Raw genomic sequence first — 17,704 nt, 5'->3', positions numbered from 1 at the left:
TCCATCATCACATCAGTGACTCCTTAGCTTGTTATATACTCTGTCAAGAGGCCATATTTTGTGTACCTGACTTTGTGTGCATCATTGACAATGGACCCTGAAAAACCCCTTCACTAGAGCTGAGATGTGGCCCAGTGAGTCATGGAGTGTGAGTCCCTTGTAAGTAGTGGAGAAAGATCTGGACTCATAGCCAGGAAGACTGGCCTCTACCCCCACCTCCTCCATGGGCATCTGTGTGGCTGTGGGAAGACACTCTTACTCTCTGGGCCATAGCATAGGAGCACAGGGAGGCTGGATTGCAGTGCCCCCAGGCACGCAGGACCTCTGCATTCTGTACATTCAGTGATTACAATTTGTGGATTTGTGCCTCAAACCATGCAGTCCTGCCCACTCTTCCGCTCTCTGGTGAGTCTCAGGAGAATGGCCCAACAGAACCTTGGCTAGGTGACATCAGAAGCTGCTTGTATCTGTAGGGAAAATGGTGCTCCCTCCTAAAGGTAGGAACAGGAGGCTATGCTGCTCATGTCCTCCTGTCTCCCTTCCTTGACATGAACACCAGGGCAATAGTGTGCTAAGGAACTGAAAGTAGTTGGGAACCCAGAAAGTAGACCTGGTTATAGCCCTAGGTTATAGCTCCCATCCTGCCTGGGCTGGCCCTCCCCAGAAAGCAGGGCCAGTAGGTGGTGAATGAAAGCCATTGTTTTTTAAAAAAAATCATTCCTTAGAAGCACCTTGATAAGTTATAAATCAGAGACATCTGGTTCTGTGTGCAGACTGCAGGTAGGTGGATGGATTTGCTGCAGTATGTATTTTAAGACTTCTAGAAAGACAAATGTTCAGTTGAGTCTGCAGCAATAGCAGACCATTTGTAGAATCTGAAAGAATCACAGACTGAAACTGCAGAGGCTCCTGCTAGGATGAAGTCTGGGCTGCCTTGCTTCAGAACAAACTTCTCCTTTGCAGAGTATTTTCCTTTGCTTTATATTTGATTGGCAGAGGAGGTCTCAGCTGTCATCAAAACAAAGAGAAAGTAAACAGGTTCCATATATTCCTAGCTTCTGAAATAATTTGCTGAGTGATGTTGGGTTTTAGAGCATTCAGTTAAGCGAGGCACAGAACCCTAATACCAGTGAGGTCAGAATGCAGATTAAGTCTGACTTGCCCTCTTCTGTTGTGATCTTCCAGGTGACCAAAGTACAGGACAATGCAGACCGTCAGAAAGCCTGAGTTTGCTCCTATAAGACCAGTATTGTGGCAGCATAGCTTTTGTGTCGTTTTTTGCTTTGAGACAGAGTTACACTGTTATCCAGGCTGGAGTGCAGTGGCATGATTTCAGCTCACTGCAGCCTGGACCTCCTGGGTTCAATCGATCCTCCCACCTCAGCCTGCCTAGTAGGTGGGACCACAGGCATGTGCCACCACACCCAGCTATTTTTTTGTGTGTTTTTGGTAGAGACTGGGTTTCACCATGTTGCCCAGGCTGGTCTTGAACTCCTGAGCTCAAGCTATCTTCCTTCCTCGGCCTCCCAAGTGCTGAGATTACAGGCGTGAGCCACTGCACCTGGCCCAACATATCTTTTAAGAGAAGATGAGTTTTCCTGCCGAAAATTAGAGGGTTCCTAGCAGGCACCATGCATGGGTGATGGTGCCTTGCCCTGTCTTCTCGGCTCCTCTCCTGTAACTGGGGCTTGCTCCCCGTGGTCAGGGCTAACTATAACTCACCAAATCCTCACCAATCATCCCTCCACATTGTCTAAGAAATGAAATTTTTTGATTGAGTTTTACCTGTCTGCTCTGGTTGGTTGATGATAAAAGTACTCATCATTGGGGAATGCCCAAGAGGCTGTCAGAAGCAAACGAGAGAGAGCTGAAGGCGGAATCAGATCTTTATAGTACATGGGACCACTTGGGAGAAAGTTTGTGAGTTTTTATGTTGAATATTTTGCTTCATTCCAGATTGGGGTCAGCATGTTTCATTTTTCTTTGATACTCGGGTTTGAATCTGAGTCCAGAGCCCACCTATTGCCTGGCTGCTATTCAAACATCCACCTACCCATCCCCTCCCCTCCTAGGGGCCACAGGGCCTGAAGGGCACGGTTTCTAGGCCTATCTGTGCCAGCCATGCTGAACAAGCACCAGACTGCTCTGGCCTTCACGTGTCCCATCTGTAAGATGAGAGGGGTGGTCCAGAGTACACAGTTTTCCAAACCTGGCTGATCATCACACTCACCTGTGCTGCTCTTAAACGTACACATTTTCTGGTGCCACCCTGCATATTCTGAGTCAGTAGGACTGCTTCAGCCAAATTCAAGAATGCTTGGACCAGCTAGTCTTCAAGGACACTTTTGATTTTCAGATTCTGTCAGTGTAGAAAGAAGGATTTTGTCCTATCAGAGCATGTTGTGTCTGGCCCACAGCTTTGAAAACATGTAGACAGTCATGTGGATGAGCCTCAACTTAGTTTTTAGAGATCACTGTTTACATTTCATAATCTTCCAGTTACAGGGACTAAGTGAGGCCCTCAAAGCCGTAGAGCCCACTTGCTGCTCTATTCTGGAAACCTACGTGGTCAGCCATCTGTGGTTTCAAAATAAGAACAAGTGCAAAATGGGGATTATGGACTTACCCAGCTTCATTTGCAATGTTTATGGTGGTGAAAAGCCTGACCAATTTATTAAAACAACACAGATAATTGAGTATGAAGAGTTGGCCTTCTGATGATCAGCATTTACACCAGCTAGTCTGGTCCTCTAAAGAAACCATGTAGGTGAAGGCCTGGCCAGTGCCTGTGGCCAGGGGTCTTTGAGGCCTCACTGATTGTCTCCAATACTCAGTCCTAGAATTTTTCTTCTTCAGTCAAGACTGGGAGCCCTGGATTGTCAGTGATTAGATAATATCAGAGACTTCTAGTGTATTAATTTCCTAACCTCTTGTTAGCCTCCCCTAAATCCTAGATTTACACATCAGCAAAGATAGGGAGGACTTTGGAATCAGCATCTGATCAAAGGAACCCCTTCGGATGCACCCTCTAAGATGAGTTGGCCCTCTTATTTCCCGGAGTCATTTGGATGGCTAAGAAGGGCGTCGGGGATGTTTTCTCTGGCATATGTGCTTCTTGCTTTTGCCTTTAACGAGGAAACTCCTAAGCGAATCCCCACGCTCTGTAGGAGGCCATCTTCCAGCATCTGGACACATGGGCTACATGGAGTTGCAATTTGGAGGGCCCCCATCCTGGCAGTGGTTCACGCTTCAGAGTTTGGGGCAAGCCTTGTAATATGCGTCCTTTTTCCTCATTTGTATAGCAGCCTTTGGCCTCTTTTAGGACTAGCAGGAGGACTGATAAGATCACAGAAATGAGTGGACTTCAGGGGAAAGGCGCGCTATAAAAAAGCCCAGGGACACACTCATGAAACCTGCATCAAATTTGCTGAAGGAGCCTCAGGTCTGCAGAATGATGAGTCAGCTTTCCGGCACAGGCCACCTACAGGCTGCGTGCACAGGGCATCATGCCAAGGACAAGTTCCTTACTCAGCCGGGAGTGGGCAGCTGGGGCCTGAACTGCAAAGAAAGGGATGTTGGAAGAACAGAGAGGGCTTTCCAAGTTTCTGCTAGTCTGGAGTGAGCAGGAAGGGCTGCAGTTCTAGCAGTCTTGGGTCAGCTGAGCAAGTAGTGGTCAAAGGCATATGGGTCCTGGTATTGGAGTCATGCCAAATGAGCCAGCCAAAGCCTTCTTTTGCCTGCCCTTGGAGTGGAAATCCGACACCTGGTGGTTTCCACTCCCCTGCTCCTGTGAAGGCCCATTCCTTTGCCATGTCTCCAGGGAGGCACATTTTCAAGTACGGGTCTCTTTTTTTCCGTTCTTCTCTTCCACCAGGACCTTTCTTTGAAGCCCACTGCTGCATGCGTGCGGGCCTCATGCTCACTCACACACCACCCCGGTCACCTCTGTTCTGTTTGATTAAGTCCATGTCCAAACCACACGATCCATGCATCTTTTTTTACTGCACTTATTAGATCTCTCTCTCTCCTTATGAAAAAGACTTTCATTTATTTTTATTTTTATTTTTGCAGTAGAAGTATATCTAATTCCATTAGCTTAAATTTTTGCAAGCATTTCTAATCTCTTACAATTCGCGGTCTCTGCAAGGTAAGGCCTCAGGTCCCCTGGCCCTTTCCCTTTCACACCTGAGGTCCCACCCATCAGGGCACTGTCAACCAGCTGGTTCCCAGAGGTCAGTGGATTCTCCCAGGGGGCTTTGCCTGTCAACTTCTTCTCCCAGGCACCATGCTTTCCACACATGAGCCCCCTACCAACTCTGGCCCCATTTTCAACCTTTCCCCCTGCTGCCATGTTTGGAATTTCTCTGCCCGGCTTCACTTGGAGTTTAAGAGTGAATTAGAAACATAGCTGCCCATCACCTGCAGATGGTTCTGCACCCTGATGACAAGGTGGCTCGTTCCTTGGTACAGCCTGGGACCCTGCCTGAGCCCGAAGATGTGTTTTCTTTATCCACAACCCCTGAATATCTCCCAGGCCTATTGCGATGGGACCCCAACCCCAATCCCCACTCCCTTCCCTACTTCCACTAGACCCGACCAGGGTTGGGGAGGCGGGTGGGTGCAGATCTGGGAATGGAGAAGCGCAGGAAAGGAAAAGCGTTGGAAACCAGAACTGGTGAGCTCACTGTCTTCTCTTCCTCCTCCAGGATCCACGCACATCCTCACCCCACAGAAACTGCTGGACACACTGAAGAAACTGAATAAAACAGATGAAGAAATAAGCAGTTAAAAAAATAAGTCGCCCCTCCAAAACATGTCCCCCATCCCACAGCGCTCCGCAGATTCCCACCACCACCCGCCTCAGTTCCTTTGCGTCTGTTGCCTCCCCAGCTCTGCACGCCCTGGCCGGCACTGTTGCCACTGCGTTCTCGTGTTCAATGATGCCCTCTTCTCGTTTGAAACAAAAGAAAATAATGCATTGTGTTTTTTAAAAAGAGTATCTTATATATGTATCCTAAAAAGAAATTTGTGTGCAGTCAGTGCACGGCAGAAATTTCTGGACTGTTAGGATGGATGGAGACCTTCTCCCTGTTATTTAAGATTTGTGACCTTGTACATAACCCTGCGTGACATGTACACATTGCTTGGGTATGGAAAGGTAGAAGTTTGGGTGTTTTTAAAACCTTGTTTGGGGTTGTTCCTGTCTTTGTTGAGAATCATAGAGATGTCTGTGTTCTTGAAGTATTTCACACTGAGGATTAATCTGTTATCTTCACTCCAGTCCCTACCCCTCGTGCCTGCTCTCATCCAAATAACCCAGGAGGTGACAATCAGGGGACATCTCAGGAGGTCTGAGGTGGAACAGACCTCTTTTCCTTTCCCAGCATCTCATGCCCCCTGTGGTGCGGCTGTGGGTGGAGGCTGGGGTGTCCACGTGAAGCCAGACCAGTGTCCCCTCCTCCACAACCTGTCTGTACCCCCTCCCCGGCCTGCGTCCACAGTGCTGTGACCCTGAGGGAAGTCCTCGAGTCTAAGTCACAGTACCCTGACAAATGAGAAGCAAACTCCTGCCGGAAGCCTGCATGTCTTTGGAAAAGGAATTAGTCCAGTGCCTGTGGCCCAGGCCCTTCTGTCCCCAGGCCTCACCCCAACAGCTCATTTTCTGTAGTTAGCTTTAGTTCAAAGCGTCTGGAATGGATAAGAACAGATGGGTTCTGGAGGCCCCTGAGCAAAGGGCTATGACTGTGGAGAAGGTCCTTGGACCATTGGACTCACACAGACCTTGTACCGTCTCAGCAAGCATCTTCAGTCAGATTATCCTCAGTTTCAGATACTTTATAATACCTTATTTTGTGTCATGTTGGGGTCATACGTCATCGTGTTCGTAAGAGAAGATAGACATTTTATTCTCTGTATAAAACTTAGCTCTAAAGCAAAAACTAAAGCAGCAAACGCAGGAAGGCTGTCTTGCCATCCTCAAGACTCAGCAGCTTTCATTCTCCAGCGGTGAGCACACCGTTTGTGCTGCTGCTGTTGTCGTGAAATATAACAGTGGAAGTCACAAAAATGTCCCCTGCCCAGCCCCCTCACCGCCCTTGACCTCCTGCAGGCCATGTATGTATTACTCGTCTAGTGATGTCCTTGCAAAGTGGTGTACGCGAGCCCAGCGCTGCGGCCTCCCCCCTTTCAGAGCCTGCGCCTCGCCCTCTCCCTCTCCGCTCGCTGCATCGTGGTGTTCTCTTCTCAAGGCTTTGAAATCTCCCCTTGCACTGAGATTAGTTGTCAGATCTCTCCCCTGCCTCCCTCCCGACTTAGACGACCTGATTTCCTTAGGACAGAACCGCAGGCCTCTGCGCCGGGCGTCTCACTCCCGCTGCTTGTTCTGTCCCCTCCCTCGGACCAAACAGTGCTCATGCTTCAGGACCTTGTTTGTCAAAGATGTTGGTTTCCCTTTCTCTGTTATTTATATAAAAATAATAATTTATCAAAGGATATTTTAAAAAAGCTAGTCTGTCTTGAAACTTGTTTACCTTAAAATTATCAGAATCTCAGTGTTTGAAAGTATTGAAGCACAAACATATATCATCTCTGTACCATTCTGTACTAAAGCATTTGAGTCTAATAAATAAAGAAATTGGCACCCCTTCCTGGTGTCCAGGGGGCTCCAGTTTGGCTTTCTTTTGGGCAGCGGAAGGAGAAAACTGCAGTGGTTCATCGCAGAGGTGGCAGCCACCCCAAGCTGTGGCATGGAGTCTTGTGGACCCAGGTCCCCATTGCTTGTGTTAGATCTGTAGCTGTCTCACACTGGGAACTAGCCATGGAGCTTGTCTTGGGCCTCTAGCCACAGCAGGGCGCTGCCTAGGGATGAAGTCATTCTTCTATCACGTTTGTCCTTATCTAGAATGCTTTTCTAACGCAGACACTGCAGGGCTCCATCTTTGCAGATGCCCCCTATCCAGTCATGTGGTGTATTTAGGGCACACAGTGAGGTCACTTCACCACCATTACTGCTCCTCTTCTCTGCCCCTGCTGCTGCACCATCCACCCTGCATGTGTAATGAACTTCTCTCTACGACGAAAGCTGGTGTGTATCCTGCTTGTCTTGGAACTTCCTCATGATTTGAGGAGACTGCGATGAGGTGGGCCCAGCTCTCAGGGTGGACCCATAAGTTAGGGTCGAGGCCACACAGGAAACTGGTTAGAATGCTGGGCCCAGGGGAGCGAGACCCTTGGTAGGGACTTGTCTCTACTTTTTCTCCCCAGTCATTCTCATTCTGATCCTGATCTCCTTTACAGCACTGAGAAAGCTACCAGCTCCAGGCCAGTCGGTGGACTTAGCACCACCACAGCCTGCTATAGTCTGGTGAGACATGCCTCATAGGGAGGCCACAACCTGGACCATGCCAGGCCCCTCACATACTTGTCTACAGATGAGGAAGCTGAGGCTCAGAGAGATGCAGAAATTAACAGAGTCCACTCCCCAACACCCACTGTCTTGTCTTGGTTGTTGTTTTTTGGGTTTTGGGTTTTTTTTTTTTTTGAGACTGGGTCTCACTCCCTCACCCAGGCTGAAGTACAGTGGCCCAATCACAGCCTCAACCTCCCAAGCTCAGGTGATCTTCCCACTTCAGCCTCGTGAGTAACTGGAACCACAGGCACACGCTACCGTGCCCAGCTAATTTTTGTATTTTTCTGTAGAGACAGAGTCTTACAGTGTTGCCCAGGCTGGTCTTGAACTCCTAGGCTCAAGTGATCGGCCCGCCTCAGCCTCACAAACTGCTGGGATTATAGGTGTGAGCTACTATATCCGGCCCCTATTGTCTTTATCGTTAGTTCACCAGTAAACAGAAGACTTTGGAACGAGATCCAAGATTGGAATTTTTTAAATTCTAAATTGTTCTCAGCTGAATTTACATTAAAGCAAAATCAGCACTGTTTGTTTGCTGCTTCTCAGGATCATGTGTCCCTCCAGGCTCATGGGAGTGGCTTTCCAGTATCTGCCTGGTTATTTCTGAAGTCTTCTGTCCCAGCTTTCTATCACCTCTCTCTATTCCACCCCTTCACTGCCACCCATGAGGAAATGATTGTGGCCTTTTAGGTTCTTGGCCAAAGCCCTGGTCCTCCTGTGTTACCCAGCAGAGATGGAACTCATGGGTCACTCCGCTAAAGTCTCCAATGGTGTTAAATATCCTTGGAGGAGCAGAGAGTTCCGAAACAACCCAAAGGATGCAACACTAACTGAGCCATTCTAACGCCAGCCTGTCAGCTGCAGCCAGGCACTGTGCCTTTCCAGAGGCCCTGGTCCTGGCTGTGGGACTCAGCAGAGACTGCCAGGGGCCTGGACACCCACCTCAGAATGACACCAAGCATTTGTTCCTAAGGAAGCAGAGGACAGAGTGGCTAGGAACACAGACTTGAGCATCAGCAGACCTGGGTCGAATCCATCCTTGGCCTCTTTCTACATGACCCTGACTGTGACTTTGTTCCCTCCTGTAGTGCCCGTGGAGGCAGGAAGCTGAGCCCGGCTCCCAAGAAGCAGTGAGGGCTCAGCCGATGATGATGGTGATGATGATGATGACAAATCCAAGCCAAGCCTGGGAAGAAAAGAATAAATAGTCTCAAATTTTAAAAAGCCCAGTGCCCATCAACAAGAGGACAGATAAATCGTATATTCACCCAATGGTGAATTTGCTCTAAGGCAGTTAAAAATGCCTGACATACAGTTGCATATATCAACATGAATAAATCTCAGACACTTAGTGACGATTGAAAAGGGCACAGTATGGGAGGATACAGACAGGATGGTGCATTTACATAAAGCTTTGAAACCTCACAAAGAGCACCATATATTGCTTATGGATACATATGTTGTAAATGTGTGAAAACATGCATGGAAATGACAAATGCCGAAGTCAGGATAGTGACTGCCCATGGGGAAGGGATGGTTATTATTGTGTTGTCTTATATCTTTAATTCCAAATAAGCCACAAGCTTAAAGTGCTTCATTGAATCAAAAAGTATTAATACACTCATTCTGATTGTGGCTGTGTATTAAGGCCAGCTCATGCCTGTAATCCCAACACCGGGAGGCTGAGTAGGGTGGATCACGAGCCCAGGAGTTTGAGACCAGCCTGGATAACATGGTGAAATCCTGTCTCTACAAAAAATTAAAAAATTACCCTGGCCAGGCAAGGTGGCTCACCCATATAATCTCAGCACTTTGGGAGGCCAAGGCAGGTGGATCATGAGGTCAGGAGATCGAGACCATCCTGGCCAACATGGTGAAACCTTGTCTCTACTAGAAATATAAAAATTAGCTGGGCATGGTGGTATGTGCCTGTAATTCCAGCTACTCAAGAGGCTGAGGCAGGAGAATCACTTGAACCTGGGAGGCAGAGGTTGCAGTGAGCTGAAATCATGCCACTACACTCCAGTCTGGGCGACAGAATGAGATTCCTTCTCAAAAAACAAAAACAAAAACAAAAAAACCCTGGCACGGTGGCATGTGCCTGTAGTCCCAGCTACTCAGGACGCTGAGGTGGGAGGATCACCTGAGACTGGGAGTTCGAGGCTTCAATGGTGAGCTGTGATTGTGCCACTGCACTTCAGCCTGGACAACAGCAAGACCCTGTCTCTAAATAAATAAATAATACATGGCACTTATGTGCCAGGCACTGACTGCTTTATATGTGACTTGCTGAATCTTCTCAACAATGCTAGGAGTTAGGTGCCATCATTAGCCCTATTTACAGTTAGGGAAGCAAAACCACATAGAGACAAAAGCCACCGTTATTACATGGCAGAGACTAGATTTAAATGCAGCAGTCTGACTCCAGAGCCCATGTTCTCCACTATCAGAAAAACATTACTGGCTGGGCACGGTGACTCACACCTGTTAATCCCAGCACTTTGGGAGACTGAGGTGGGTCGATCACTTGGGGTCAGGAGTTCAAAACCAGCCTGGCCAACATGGTGAAACCCCATCTCTACTAAAAATAAAAAATAAATAGCCAGGCGTGGTGGTGGGCACCTGTAATCCCAGCTACTTAGGAGGCTGAGGCAGGAGAATCACTTGACCCCAGGAGGTGAAGGCTGCAGTGAGTCGAGATTGTGCCATTGCACTCCAGCTTGGGACATGGAGCAAGACTCCATCTCCAAAAAAGAAAAAAGAAAAAACATTCTTGGTATAAGAAGACAGTGGGATTCCAGTGTGAAAACAGTGTTTGTCTGTATGGGCTGGAACAAATGACTCTTCAAGGATGATGATTTTACACAAGCAACAAAAAAGAAGAAAAAGAGTGAAAAGTGGCACAATAAAAATTGGATTTTCCTGGGCCAGTGAGTTATACCTGCCTGATCCCCACGCACTACCTGTTATAAAAGAACATTGTCAAAAAGTGGATGAACACAGTGAAATATTTCAATTACTTCAAATATTTCAATCGATTTCAACTGAAGCACAGTAATCTTGTCCATAAGCCAAGCACATTTTTCCAGCACAAGAATACATTCTGGAATGAGACTGATGAATTCCATTGTTAAAGGTTGGGAAGAAACCCAAACTACAGAGACAGTGATCAGAGTTATGCTCCTCGGTAAAAGGTGGCACCGACTATTGCCAAGAAGCTTATCAAACCAGCTGCTGTTGTCCGGGCACAATGGCTCATGCCTGTAATCCCAGCACTTTGGGAGGCTGAGGCAGGTGGATCACCTGTGGTCTGGCCAACATGGTGAAATCCCGTCTCTACTAAAAATACAAAAGTTAGCTGAGCGTGGCAGCATGTGCCTGTAGTCCCAGCTACTTGGGAGGCTGATACAGGAGAATCACTTGAACCCAGGAGGCGGAGGTTGTAGTGAGCTGAGATCACACCACTGCACTCCAGCCTGGGCGGCAGAACAACAATCTGTGTCCAAAAAGAAAAAAACACAGCTCCTGTTGACCTCCAGCATCCTTTGAGCAGCTGACACTGTCGGCTGGTAGGAAGCGTTCGTGATGGAGCAGAATTTGAGTCTCCTGGTGGGAGCACTGCCTCTTTGTGAAGGCGAAGTGCTCAGGTAGTGCTTGCTCTGTTTATCATTAAAATTGCGTGCTCAGACGACACCGAAAGCACAGACAAAACAAGAAAAAATAGGTAAATTGTTCTACTTCAAAATTTAAAACTACAATCAAAGAAGACAGTCTACAGGGTGAAAAGGCAGCCTCAGAATGGGAAAAACTGTTTACAAATCACATATCTGCTAAGGGGCTAATATCCAGATGCATGAACTCCTATACTCAACAACAAAAAACGATCTGATTTTAAAATGGGCAGAAGTTGGGCATGGTGGTGTGCACCTGTAGTCCTAACTACTTGGGAGGCTGAGGCAGGAGGATGGTTTAAGCCCAGGAGTTTGAGACCAGCCCAAGAAACATAGCAAGACTCCGAATCTATTTAAAAATAAAACCAAAACCAGAGAAAATGGGCAAAGGATTTGAATAGCCATTTTTCTAAATAAATTATACAAATGGCAGGTAAGCACACAAAAAGATGCTCAATGTCACTAATCATTAGAGAAACACAAGTCAAAACCACAATGAAATACTACCTCATACCCATTAGAATGGCTACTAGAAAAACAAAAAACAGGCCGGGCACGGTGGCTCATGCCTGTAATCCCACACTTTGAGAGTCCAAGGAGAGCAGATCGCTTGAGCCCAATAGTTCGCAGCCAGGAGGGCAACACAGTGAAACTTCATCTCTACAAAAAAAAAAAAGTTAGCCAGGTGTGGTGGCACATGCCTGTAACCCCTACTACTTGGAAGGCTTGCTTGAGCCTGGGAGGTCGAGGCTACAGAGAGCCATGATTGCACCACTGCACTCCAGCCTGGGCAACAGTGAGATCCTGTCTCAAAAAATACAAATAAAAATGGTTGGGGCAAATTCCTACCCATTCTCTGTGAAGCACCTGTGCCCCTCCCTATGGCATAGAATCCCTGGCCCTGGGGGGTAATGGTATGGGGATCCACCACCTCGTCTGTTTATAAGAAAAACAAAGCGGGGGGAGATGGGTTAAAGGTCCTGAATTAGCCTCCCCTGTCCCAGCAGTGGCTTCCCACAAGACCAACACAAGACCTTTTTTTTTCTTTCCACCCAGGCTGGAGTGCAGTAGTGTGATCTCGGCTTACTGCAACCTCTATCTCTCAGGTTCAAGCGATCCTCCCTCTTCAGCCTCCGGAGTAGCTGGGACTACAGGCTAATTTTTGTATTTTTAGTAGAGACGGGGGTTTCACCATGTAGGCCAGGCTGGTCTCGAACTCCTGGCCTCAAGTCATCCCCCAACCCCTCCGGCCTCGGCCTCCCAAAGTGCTGACATTGAGCATTGTGAACCACCGCGCCCGGCCAAGACCAACTTCTTGGTGTCTCACAGAAGCCAAAATGCCCAGGGAACGCCCAGCGCTCTGGCAAGGGCAGGACTTCACCCAGAGCTGCCCCCAGGGTGCCTTCTGACTGGCCGCCGGCGCTCCCTTCAACCAACGCGGAACCGACGCTCTAGGCCGAGACACTGTGAGCAAGGAAAAGGCCGCCGTCCGACACCGGTCACGCAGCGGGTAAGACGCGGCCTCGGGAATGGGCTTGGGAAGGCCGGGCTTCCGCGGTTGGTGGGCGTCTACTATTCGGACTGCTTAGAGATTGGTCACCTCTGGCCCTGGAGGCGGGGTTCTTGGAGTAAGACGATTGCTGATTGGCTGGCTTTCCGAGGCTGGTGTGAAGTATTGGTCATTTTATCTGGGTGCTGGGTTAGGCAGTACCTATACTAAAATTGGAAGCAATGACGCGCAGATTGGTGAAGCGTTCCATATTTTTTCCATGTGATACCCTAAAGTAGGATGAAAGACTATGCTGAGCAAAATAAAATGGGCTATCAAGGAAAAAATAAAAGGAACGGATTCTTAGCTGTTAACCAGAATAGTCTCTTCCTACAACAGGCACTTTTAATTTTCCGTGTTTATTGCATAACGGTTACCAGTCAGGCTATGGAGTTGAGCCTGGAATTTGACTCCTGACTTCCCTTTGGAGTCAAAGGGAGAAGTCACTTGATCTCAATTTTCACATCAATATAATGGGAATAATGTAAGTGCCTCCCATGTAGGACTGCTGCAGAGATTAAATATAATCATCTATGTAGAGCCTTAGGACAACGCTTCGCAATTAGTTATGACTGTCACTCTGTGGTGGCTATGTAGGCCTGTAACAGCTCACCCCCTCACCTTACTTCATTCCTTTACCTCATGCAACTGGAGAGATCTTTCAAATGCAACTTGGAGGCTGGGCACGATGGCTCACGCCTGTAATCCCAGCACTTTGGGAGACTGAGGCGGGCAGATCACTTGGGGCCAGGAGTTCCAGACCAACCTGGCCAACATGGTGAAACCACGTTGCTGAGAAATGTTAAGTTTATGAATATTGATGTCGGGAAATGTTAAATTTATGAATACTGATGAATGCTGAGTGTATGATAGAATATATTGTTTGCTAGGATGAATGATGGCAAGGAAAACCTAGCCACCCCCCCCCAGTAGAAAACTACTGGGGGCATTCCAAAGTGGCAGGACAATATAAAAATATCACACACCTGTTAAAACAATTCTTTAAGCTATCTGACCCTGCCCCCATGGCTCCCTCGTGGAGAATACTTCTTAGGTTGTTTGTGATCAGTGGTAAGTGGGCTCCAGCTGCCTACTTGGCATGTTTTGTGTTATAAGAAAATACCGAACACCTTTGTTAATAATGAGCAGCTGTTCAGAGAGAATAAATGCATGGGTCAGCGTCTACTTGGGCCCTTCAGCCTGGAATGCTGTCAGTCCCTGCGGCTCTCAGTTCAGAAGGCTGCTGGTGCCCCCCCCACCTCCCCCCTCCCCATAGACCCACTTTGTTGTTTTATCTGGGTGTTTGCCTCTCATTTCTGTCAGTGCTGCCTGGGTGGGGGTCTCTACGGCCAAGCTGGTACTTGGTACCGTCTCTACTAAAAATACAAAAACTAGCCAGTTGTGCTGCACTCCAGCCTGGGCAGCAGAGCAAGACTGTCTCAAGAAAATAAAATAATAAAGTAAAAATAAAGCAACTTGGAACCTGTACTTCTGCTGATCAAATAATGCACTGCTCCTTCTCTGGTCTAGGAAGCTATGTGTTAGGCTGTCTCTCTGCCTCTCTTTTACCTGCTCCCTCCTTTTCTCAGCTGCAGCTTCTCTGGCCTTCATCAAACTTGAGTTTTTTCTTGTCTTAGGCCCTGCGCTCTTTCCACCTCCACCCACACCTCTTTTGGGCAGCAACTCCTACTCCAAGCCTAGCGCCTCCATGATGGGGGCTGTTCCTGGCTCCTCCTCCTGTTTTTGGAGCTCTCTGTACTTTTCCTCTGTTGACTAAAAGTGAAATCTGTCCTTCATCGACTGATTGGAGCCCCTCTTGGCTAAGGAACCCCAGGAAAACCTTAAAATAGTTCCCAGCCATAATGAGATGGGAGGTCAGACACACCTCATGAAACCCCCCTCCCTTTTACAGTTTAGAAACAACGGACCAGCATTCATGTTAAAATAGAGATCATAAGACCGGCAGAACAGTCTCTGTGGCAATAAAGTAAAAAATTATAAACAGGACCTCGGGCCACGGCAGGTAGGGATGAAGTTACACACCCCGCACTTAAAGAATAGGCTGTCCTCCAACTGCCACAAGGTTTTCTTCTTTAGTAGCTAAACAAGCTCTAGATGACCTGGAGATAAGCAATATTAAAACAATTACAATTTATCCAGCTCCCAGAGGCTGAGGGACTGACCACCTTTCCGCTAGCCTAACTATAGATTTCACTGGACAAGAGACTGATTTCAGATAAGACCATGGACTGACTGGCCAGTTTACAGAGATTGTGCACTTGAGTGTCCTCATTTTTGGAAAAGCCCTTTTGACAAATGGGGCCTAATTGTTAATATATTTAAATGCCAAATCTCCACCCCAAAGTAAACATGGGTCAAATGGTACATGCATGTTTGTTCAATGTGCATGTGTTCAACCACCTTCATGTATATTCATAGCCCCTCCTATAACCTACTAAATATGTATGTTTGGCCAACCTGTTCAGCATAAAGTTCCTACCCCAACCCCTCCTCCTACCTGTCTCCGGTCTTGGCTGGAGGCACGCTTCTCAGACTGCGGGATGACCACCTTGCAGGCTGTAACTTTCTCTAAAGGAGTCTCCTCCTCTCCTTTCCCAAATTTATTAATGTGATTTTTTTCAAGTTAACATGTCATAGTACCAAAGCGCAGGTGAAATTCTGCTACTTACGTTCACATCTGATTGACGTCTTCCCAACACACATGGGGCATTCACTTTAATAAGGCATAGGAGCAGGGATCTATTGGTTGAATAAAGAAAGGGTGTGAATGGATGAACGAATGAAGGCACTTAAGAATCAGCTGTTTGCCAAACAGGCTCCAGCCCAAGGATCAGGAGTACCTGACCTGCTGAAGAAAGTGCTCTTCATCTCAGAACTGATAAACCTGAACGTTTCCATCATTTCTCTGGTAAAGTGCCCAATTTACTTGAAACCTTTAAAAATTGGCACGTTTGGCTGGGCCTGGTGGCTCATGCCTATAATCTTGATACTTTGAGGGGCCAAGACAGGAGGATTACTGGAGCCCAGGCATTCGAGACCAGCTTGGGCAACACAGGGAGACCCCCATCTCTACCAAAAAAAAGTGTTTAAAAAATAGCCAGAGGTGGTGCATATACCTGCAGTCCCAGCTTCTGGAGGTGGGGGGTGGAATCACCTGTGCCTCGGAGATCAAGGCTGCAGTGAGCCATGGCTGCACCACTGCACTACAGCCTGGGAGACAGTGAGACCCTGTCTCAAAACACAAACAAAAATGGGCGTGTTTGTGTCACCTAAATTGACAAGTCACCATCATGATTGTTGTCACTACAACCATTTGTTGTGAACTCATCAGGTGTCAGGTGCTGGGTTTTTGACATGGGCCTCTGACATGCTTTGCCCACATTTGTAATTTTTTTTTTTTTTGAGACAGTGTCTCTCTCTGTCACACAGGCTGGAGTGCAGTGTGGCATCACCTCAGTTCACCGGAACCTCAGCCTCCTGGGTTTAAGTGATTCTCCTGACTCGGCCATCTGAGTAGCTGGAATTACAGGCATATGCCACCACACCCAGCTAATTTGTGTATTTTTAGTAGAGATGGGGTTTCTCCATGTTAGTCAGGCTGGTCTCCAACTCCTGACCTCATGATCCACCCGCCTCAGCTTCCCAAAGCGCTGAGATTACAGGTGTGAGCCACTGCTCCTGGCCCTTTTTATGTATTTTTATACAATATTGGGGTTTCACAATATTGGCCAGACTGGTCTCGAACTCCTGACATCAGGTGATCCGCCTGCCTCACCTCCCAAAGTGCTGGGATCACAGGCGTGAGCCACCGCGCCCAGCCAATTTTTTGTATTTTCTGTAGAGACAGGGTTTTACCATGTTGGCCAGGCTGGTCTCCGGGCCTCAAGTGATCCACCCAACTCGGCCTCACAAAGTGCTGAGATTACAGGCGTGCGCCACTGCGCTCCTGGCCTGCAATATTGTTTTTAAGTGTGGATCCCTAGGAATTACTCCTGGATCAGAATGGTTTATTGTTTAGGCAGTGTTTCCTCAGTATTTAATCCCCTTATGCCATGGGGCTCTGCCCCATGTTGATGGGTCTGTATGGGGCTTGGCCATGCTTTCAAGTCAGCCCCTTGTCCTGCGCTGTTTCCTAAGTGGGTGTAGCCTTGCATCTGAGCACAGCCTTCCTGACCCCTGTGTTGGCCATTATCCCAGGAGTGCTCCTTGGCTGTCTCTCTCTCTCTAATTCTCTCTATTCTGCTGCTCTGTCATCAGGAAAGGAGCTGCCAGCCTCCTCTAAATTGCTCTCTACCAAGATCTCTGTTGTTTTGTATGTGTTTGTTTTGAGGCGGAGTCTTGCTCTGTTGCCCAGCTGCAGTGCAGTGGTGCGATCCTGGCTGACTGCAGCCTCACACTACTGGGCTCAAGCGATCCTCCTGCCTCAGCTGCAGGCCACCAAGCCCAGCTAATTAAAAAAATTTTTTTTGTAGAGATGAGGTCTCACTATGTTACCCAAGCTGGTCTCCATCTCCTGACAATGTTTTTAACAATGCTCTGTTAAATAAAATTTATAGAAGGCCATTGGTTTGGATTGAGTCCCTGCAATAAGCCCAAATGGCCACACTAAAATGAAGTCATTCAAGCTCTTCTATGTTACCAAGCCGAAACTAAGTTATTTATCTGACTTTGCATGAAGCCAGAAGAGTGAGAGATAAAAACCAACTCCCTAAAACAATTGAGATTTAGCCAGCATGACAAGGAAGTCCCCTCTGCTTTAACCTTTATAAGGAAAGTCACTTTTTTTTTTTTTTTTTTGAGTTGGAATCCCACTCTGTTCCCCAGGCTGGAGTGCAGTGGTGTGATCTCGGCTCACTGCAACCTCCATCTCCCTGCTTCAAGCAATTCTCCTGCCTCTGCCTCCCAAGTAGCTGGAATTACAGGTGCATGCCACCACGCTTGGCTAATTTTTTTGTATTTTTAGCAGAGATGGGGTTTTACCATGTTGGCCAAACTGATCTCGAACTCCTGACAATCCTTCCACCTTGGCCTCCCAAAGTGCTGGCGTTACAGGGG

At 47.7% G+C, this 17,704-nt stretch overlaps 1 protein-coding gene across 2 annotated transcripts in view; it reads left to right on the top strand.

Moving 5' to 3' along the window:
* Positions 1-6,661, top strand: part of STXBP1 (syntaxin binding protein 1) — an 89,845-nt gene extending 83,184 nt beyond the window's left edge. Inside the window, exon 20 of one of the 2 annotated variants that reach the window (XM_017549072.2) lies at positions 4,707-6,661. Coding sequence is in view for 1 of the 2 variants with exons in the window: in XM_017549073.2 (XP_017404562.1) it covers positions 4,707-4,789 (83 nt within the window). In the remaining variant the exon portion in view is untranslated. The remainder of the gene's footprint in view (positions 1-4,706) is intronic. The other variant, XM_017549073.2, reaches the window with a different exon arrangement.
* The last annotated feature ends 11,043 nt before the right edge of the window (positions 6,662-17,704 follow it).

The sequence above is a fragment of the Cebus imitator genome, unplaced genomic scaffold (genome assembly GCF_001604975.1).
Source record: "Cebus imitator isolate Cc_AM_T3 unplaced genomic scaffold, Cebus_imitator-1.0 Scaffold216, whole genome shotgun sequence".
In the NCBI taxonomy this organism is placed as follows: Eukaryota; Metazoa; Chordata; class Mammalia; order Primates; family Cebidae; genus Cebus; species Cebus imitator.
The sequence above is the reverse complement of the archived record's forward strand: the minus strand, read 5'-3'. Positions and strand labels throughout refer to the sequence as shown.